We start from the raw sequence: 7,803 nt of genomic DNA, 5'->3' as shown, positions 1-7,803 counted from the left end.
TGGTACCATAAAATAATTGATTTGCTTTAAAGCATAAATTCACCAAGAACATTGAAGACTTAAATTGGTACAAGAAAACTCAAGGCCTCAAATTTGTAGGAATGATACTAGTCTACTTAGACATTAACTAACCAATTATATAAACTTCCAATGAAAATAACCCTGACTTTCCTACCAACAATGCTGAGGTGACAGTCACCATGAGAGAAACAGACTATTCACAAAGGTATATTGGTTATTTTTGCTTTGCCTTTTTTGAGGATCTTCGGCTTTCCATTTCTCTCCGGCTTTCGATCTTTCTTCGTGTAGCTTCAAATTCCTCTTCAGACGGTTCTGGCACGTGGTCTCCACCATATTTTGAAATTAAAGACGAGAACATAGAGTCAAGCTGGCCTTTCCTCTCATTTTGTCGTTTTGATATGATGGCATACAAATCTGTTTCTGGTTTCTTATTTGCTCTGTAGATGATTTAAACATAAAGATGTGATTATTCCTAATTACATAAAAGTGTAAATAACATAACCAAAACGCTGCTTGATAAACTTACTTTTCCCTCCTTCTTAAAGGACTAGTTGGTGGCTTGGTTTCTGATATTTTCTTTGCCCATTTTTTGTATGCTTTCTTTTCCTTTAATTCTCCTGCAGATATTGAAAAACAGGCAACAAGGAAAAGAAAATCAGTATCTCTTTTCCAATAGTGAAAGCTATATCTAGAAAAGATGTCTAATTCAAATTTGCATCAACAAAAGCTAATAATATTCTTACCAGAAGCTATGGCCTCATCAATAATATCCTTGAACCGGTGTGAGTCGAGTTTAGGATCTGAACAAAGCATTGAACAGAATAACCTGCAAAAGGAATATCAAATTCAAAAATGAAATCCTTTACATAAAACAAAGCCAAGTTTTGCTCATCAAAATGCATTATTACCTGCTCATATTACCCTTGCATTCCTTGTAGAGATTAATCAAATCACTTTTCTCAGAGTCGGATCCCCTATAGTTTGCTTCAAACTCCTCAATATCAGCTTCAGTGACCTAATAGAACAATTAACAAAGCTAAAGAAACTGAAAACAACCATAGTGCAGGGCATTGGGAGCAAAAGAAGATAGATACAGAGACAAGTACCTTCTTGTACATTGTTCTGAAATACTCGTGAAGATTCTGAACGACATCTCCAGCAAGGTCCTGATTATAATAAATAAATGAATAAAATGCTGTCAATGTCTAGGACACTGTTAAAACATCCTGAAATGAAAACAGGCTTCTCAACAACAGTGGACAAGAGAAAAATATCTAAACATTGCTAGTAATAAATCTACTATAGTTCGAGCATAATACTCGGTGTAAATAAGTTTGAATTTACAATAATATTTCAGCACAAGGACGGAACTAGGCGGGATTGATGAGGACCCAAGTTGGACTTTTTTTTTTTAAAGTTAAGAATAATACTGAGCAGCAAAAATAAGAGAGAAAGTGAAAGTTTTAGTCTAAGCTATATGTTAATCAATCTCTTTGTTTTAACATTTTCTTCAATTCTTATACAGCCAAAAAAGTTAACAAAAGCAATACCTTGGGAGCACAAACATGACCCTCCATTGATGAAGGGCCAGAGAGCCCACCAGGGCCCTTTAACCTACAACCAATTCAGCCAATAACAAACACTACTGTCTACTTTCCTTTCTCTGCCTCTCTTAAGTTAAAATAATAATGACCGACAATTTAATTAGCATGTTTCTCTCTTTTTGGTTTAAGAAAAGTGATTTAAGTGATTTTGATTTGAATTGGTTTTGAAAAATGGTTTGAATTTGTAATGTAACAAATTTTATGAACTGTTATGTAGTAGGAATCTTCTAGTCTATTTGAGTCAATTTATATTTTACTTGGACAATAATTGCAAGTTCACATTGCAATATGTGTCATTGAAAAGTGCTAAGCTACAATTGTTATTGAAATATATCAACTAAGGCGTTCATGATTTACTCAGAGATGTCAAACTCAAGGGATGGCTACATTAACATATTCATTCATCAATTTCCATAACCATAAATAGATTTTTTCAATCTCACTCAACAGCCTTCATTTTTTCACCTACTGTTTGAAAGCTATTGCCATAGAAAATTGAGTTATTAAAATCTGTATTGATATATTATATTCAACAAAGATTATAATGCTACACTATGTCATTCGCATGAGAAAGGTGCATTCTTCATATGTCCATGATGAGTCGTCAAGCTTGTGTTATTATCGTGCCAAGTGTTTTCATAGAGTATAACAAACAAATATTATGTTATGTTTGACATTTTATCAGTCTACTGATGTTTGATAGCTTGAATTTGTTCTGGAAAAATAACTTGGAAGTGGTTATAGGTTTGGTTTAATTTTAAATTGATTTTAGAAAGTAGTGCAGTTCGGTAGAGAGGACCACGGTTTGATCCCCACAACTGCAATCGGGAGGGGGCTGGACCCACTTGATGCCAGAACTGACCCCCAAACCAGACTAAACCGGTGGTGATAAGCCAAAAAAGAAAGTAGTCCAGTTCAAACCATATGAAATGGTTCATTTTAAAATATGGTACAATGCAGCTTGGCTCACAGTTAGATTTGGTTTTTTTAATTTTTTGAACACCCCTATTCTGTGTTATCACATTTTGAAGTTTGTGCCATGAGTAGTTTTCATTAACTTGTTATTATATTATAGTATATCTTAAGAATTGCAACCAAGATACCAACACAACTTCAGAACTTAGTTATTTTGCAACTTTAAAAACAAAAAAGTTGGGAAGGCAATTCCCTTGAGTTTTAACATAAACAAGTCCTTGTTTCAGCATCATAACAACTTTGAAATGATAGACTAACTTGATAGCTTCAGAATAATTTAGGGACTATCTATCATATTTCTATAATTTAGGCACTAAATTGAAGATTTACTTGTATAATTAATTATTAGGTGGAAATGTTGAAATACTTACAGCATGTTCAATAGAACCAGTCTGGTCATACATCGCCCGTTTTTGTTCATCTCCAAGAATTGAGATAACACTTTGCAATTGCTGAAACTTAGCTTTAGCTTCCTGCAAATGAAACAGGGAACAAACATGTTACAATTACAATCACGCCAAATCGTAGCCCAAGTGGTGGGGTTAAACTTGGAAACTCAAGAGTTTGGCAAGGACGGTATGAAGCGTACCACAATACTGACACATTACACCGGCAATAATTTGAGAAAATGAAAGTAATTTAATGTTATTATATGTGTCAATATCGTATCATACACCAGCATATGTAAGACACCAGAAATGCTTCCAATCTGAGGTGCTCCGTGTTGTCAATTATGAATATCGTAACATAGTGCTATATCGGTTTGTTAAAACTGTGCTACGCAATAGTGCTATAACGGCTATTTGACAATATTTTGTACTAAACAGCGTGTCGGGAAACAATAGCAGTTTGTTCTAATTCCACTATGCTATTACGCCACTATACCGGCAATTTAACAACATTGTTGGTGCTACAACTTGTGTCACACTATGTCGGTTACTAACTGTTGGGAACCAGAAATTATCTCAAATGAATCAAAAGAAACAAGGAATTTAGAGAGAGATCCAGTATTATAGATGAAGAAATAAGGGATTTACAGGGAAAATGATACTTCCACTGCCAAAGGACTCAGCCCCTATAGAGAACGTCTGTTCTCCATTCTAACCACTTCCTAAAAATTCTGAGATATCCTCAAAACAAGACCCACTCCCCTTTTATTACAACTTAATCATAATAGAAAAGATTATCCTCTCTCTCCTAGAAACTGCCCACTAGATAACTGCTTACTCCCATTTTGCTTCTCTCCTAGAAACTGCCCACTAGATGACTGCTCACTCCCATTTTGCTTCTCTCCTGGAAACTGCCCACTAAGTAACTGCTCCCTTCCCTTTTGTTGATTTTCTCTACCCTCCATATCTTGGGGGTCAACTCCGGCAATAATTTATAAAAATAAATAAATTAATCGTAATCACTAGTGTTGATGTCGGATTTCAGATATGACACACATTTTTTCAGATGCGCCGATAGTTAACAACTAGCATTTACTTATGCAAACAACTGCAACTTTGGCAAAAACCTAAAACTACATATTAACTAGTAACTCACGAAAACCACAAGTGTAAAATTCTACAGATAAATGGAAAATAGAGAGAACCTCATCACCAGGGTTCTTATCAGGATGAAGCCTCAACGCCAATTTGTGATACGCCTTCTTTATTTCCTGTTGCGTCGCTGTACTCTCCACGCCGAGAACCTAATTCACATTCACGACAAAAACATCATTTCTATGAAAAATAAACAAATTCACGGTGTGATAATCAGAAATGTTGATTTGAATGGTACCTGGTAGAGTGAGTTTTGGTTCTGATTGGAATCGTTGTTGTTATCGGTTTCAATTTCTTCGTCGTCGTCGGAGACGGAAACCCTACTTCTCTTCTTCTTGTTCTTCCCCATTTTTCTTCCCTCACTCAAATCAAATGTGTATGTGGGTGTAGAAGATAATTTAAATCAATTTTTTTAGTTGAAATATATTTAATTTAAATTAATAAATAAATGGAAACCAATTTGTTCCCGCCTTTCGATTCTGCTGTCAGTTTTTACCCGCCGTCACGTTTTGCTCTGGTCTGCTTTTATATTGGGGTTGCATTTTTGTATATTGTTTTGCCGTTTTGTTAATCAATTTACCCATTTTATTTTTAAAACACCCTCTTCATGAACATTTTTTCATCTTTTTTTTAAGTGTCAATAAAATTTGACATAAACTTTCTCCTCGATAATTTTCATTTAAGCACTTAAATATTTATATCATTTTAATTTATCCATTAAAGAAGAAGATTAAATTGTCAATATATCATAAAAGTAGCAAAACTCTTAAATTATCGAAGTCTGTTGCAGAGTCTATCTTATTACAAATTATTTATTTATTGTAATATTCACCGAGTTGTGGTAATTTTTGTCTATAATAATGTTGTTGTATTTGTTATAGAAATTTGCAAATATGAAGGGTGGTCTTTTTATTTATTGGAAAAGTCCTTTGAATCGAGGTGATTCAAAATTCACCATATGTGTTGATGTTGTTGGAAATCAAGGAAGTTGTGTGCTTCTTTGTTGTTATTTACTTTTCTACACTTTATTTTTATGCAATTCTTCTATTGTTAAACTAGAAAAATAAAAGAGATATTCATTTGCAAATATAAAAGGATAATTTCATAAAACCTAATTCACCCCCTAAGTTACACACTCGTACTTACATTAAGAACCCAACATTCTTATTTGCCTAAGATGGCGAGAATGATTCCTCTATGAGGGTCCATCGTATTTTATCTCCTCAAAGGGCAGCAAGGATCCCTCATAGAGATCTAGTGCTTTAACCGCCTCAAAGGGCGGTAAACATCCCTTTGTTAGGATCCATCATATTTTAACGCCTCGAAGGGAGACAAGGATCCCTCGTAGGGGTCCACCATTTTTTACAGCCTCAAAGAGTGTCGATGATCCCTCGTAAGGATCCAATATTTTTTGCCACTAAGGGCAATTTCATTTATTTTCGTGTAAAGAAAATGTGGGAGACAATAATGTCAATATCTAAAAATAATAAAATGAGGGGTCTCATTAAAAATCATTTCCCTTCACGAGACACAAGGGAAAAGAGTGTGTCGTCAAAGAAACAATTTGTCCTTACAAGTGGTAGAGATAAAGTACTCGCCTGATCAAAAGCAATAGTAAGAAAACATAAAAACAATGATTAAATGACAGTGCATTAGGGGCCATTCCGCTGAGGCTTTAATCTCATGTCTTATCATTCTTCTGAGGGGGGACCTTTCCTCCTTTAAGAGTTACACTTGATGGCTTGATTCATGAACCATCCTTATTAGTTTTCATGCTTAGGGTTTAGATTCTTTTCAGCTTGCCATTCTCTATGTAGGATTTCATGGTGAATTATTCGTCTTCTTGGATGACTCCAACTCTCCCATCAAATAGCGGGTATTTCATGAACAAATATAAAATAGACAAGATGGCATACAATTGATTAAAAGTCTGTTGTCCTATAATCATATTCTAATAAAAGAGGACATGTATAACCAGATACATGGACTTTACCTGATTGGTTTGTTCCCCCACTACAAAGGAGGTTTTTATCGTTATGTGACATTTCAAACTTGTTGCATCTTTCTCGAAAAAAGTGACCTTGAACTCTAGCGTCTTGATATTGTCTTACTTCAGTTCTATGGGAAGATCCTCTATATTTAGATCTTTGAGAGCATTACTTATTTAGGCGGAGCTAGTATATCCTCCCCCAACAAATCCCCTTTCAGTAATATTAAGTGTATGGCGTACAACCTTGTCTCCTTCTTTTTTAGATGGTTCCTTTCCCTTTTTGGACCCAGGGCTTCCTCTATCATCACACCCGCAGAAGTTAGCCCAGCTTGATCCTTGGGAGGAACAATCTTTTACATGATTCTTAAGGTGTCCCTAATGGATCAAACCCTCAATCTCCTTATTGAGCTAGTAGTATTATTTTGTGCGGTATCTTTTAATTTTATGAATTTTACACCGTCTGCCAGGTTAAGGTTCTATAACATCTGCTTTTGGAGTTGGAGGCACAAGAATATCATGCAAGTGGAGAACCTCACACCAGATCTGCTCACGACGGGAGTTCATGGGCGTGAAGCCCTCTATAATATTTCCACTTCACTTGAACATCACTTTGTATTTGATGGGCGAGGTGTAGTTATTTTGTCGCGAGTGTTGCGAGCCTTCGGCGTTAGGAACGCGCTCTTTTTATGTCGCGTACCTTCTTCTCACCATTACTTTCGTGACCCTTTATGTAACTGTTAGCTGGAGATTTCGACAAGATGGTTATGTTCTTCGAAGTCATATGTCTCGAAGAAAGAATGGCTTTAAAAAGCTGTTTTTTAAAAAAGGTCCTTTATGTCAGAATCATTTCTTAAGTTGAGATAAGGCATGAATTGATTATCTTCGAAATCGAAGAAATAAAAGACTTAGAATATTCTTGATATATTTTGAAAACTTGTAAAGACATGTTGTTTTGCGTCGAAGAGTCTCGAGCGGGTTTATTTGAATTTCAAAGTGATTATTTTAAGTCAGAAGGACGCGTGGAAACTCTAGGAATTTGAAGCGCATGCAAACACACAACGTGGCTTCTCATTAGAGTAAGACCGTTTGGGTCAAATTAGTATAAATAGGGGGTCTTAGTGGTAGGATTCAAAGTGGTGTTCAATTTGTACAAAGTTACTAAAAAAATACTCAAGTACCAAGCGAAAGAGAAAGAATTTTCATTGAGAATGTACGTATGACACCAACATTGTCTTTAATTTTGTTTCATTTACCAATAAAGTTCCTTTAAAGCATTCTTTTTTCGAATTCATTTACATTTCAGTACAAGTATTTAGGTTAATTTTCTTTTTCATGTATCTTCATTTCTCCTAAGATTTTACATTCAAGCCTTTTTACTTTACAATCTGCATTCGAAGTCATTGTTACATATAGGCACAAGCCTTTATAAAAACACCCAAGACAATTACCAAACAACGCTATAGATTCAACCATTGATATAGAAAACTTTAGACACATGTACTAGGATGAATCTAGTCGATCTTGTAAGTTACCAAATTGTCAAGTTTGGAAGACTAGCGGTTGTTTGTCAGAAATCACTAGTAAACAGTAACATTCTTTACTGGTGGCCACCTCTGATAACGAAGATGTTGGTATTTGGGCGAGTGACTCGTTGAAGTGCCCTTCTCTA

The 7,803-nt window shown here is 35.1% G+C and overlaps 1 protein-coding gene across 1 annotated transcript; it reads right to left on the bottom strand.

Annotated features, from left to right (window-relative positions):
* On the bottom strand, window positions 1-4,638 carry LOC131637111 (chaperone protein dnaJ 6-like). The gene is made up of 8 exons (XM_058907704.1): window positions 4,383-4,638; window positions 4,195-4,293; window positions 2,972-3,073; window positions 1,128-1,187; window positions 930-1,036; window positions 765-847; window positions 548-638; window positions 1-458 (listed from the first exon to the last, which is right to left on the bottom strand). The coding sequence occupies exons 1-8, from the start codon at window positions 4,491-4,493 to the stop codon at window positions 236-238; spliced, it is 876 nt and encodes a 291-aa protein (XP_058763687.1). The 5' UTR covers window positions 4,494-4,638; the 3' UTR covers window positions 1-235.
* Between the last annotated feature and the right edge of the window lie 3,165 nt (window positions 4,639-7,803).

Source organism: Vicia villosa, unplaced genomic scaffold, assembly GCF_029867415.1.
Source record: "Vicia villosa cultivar HV-30 ecotype Madison, WI unplaced genomic scaffold, Vvil1.0 ctg.001916F_1_1, whole genome shotgun sequence".
NCBI lineage: Eukaryota > Viridiplantae > Streptophyta > Magnoliopsida > Fabales > Fabaceae > Vicia > Vicia villosa.
The sequence above is the reverse complement of the archived record's forward strand: the minus strand, read 5'-3'. Positions and strand labels throughout refer to the sequence as shown.

What these genes read in the sequence shown, in the direction of transcription:
- LOC131637111 (XM_058907704.1), bottom strand. Translation starts at nt 4,493, where the DNA reads ATGGGGAAGAACAAGAAGAAGAGAAGTAGGGTTTCCGTCTCCGACGAC. An exon ending in ATAAGAACCCTGGTGATGAG is followed by an intron (nt 3,074 to 4,194) that starts GTTCTCTCTATT and finishes TTTCATTTGCAG; the next exon opens with GAAGCTAAAGCTAAGTTTCA. An exon ending in TGCAAGGGTAATATGAGCAG is followed by an intron (nt 848 to 929) that starts GTAATAATGCAT and finishes TTCCTTTTGCAG; the next exon opens with GTTATTCTGTTCAATGCTTT.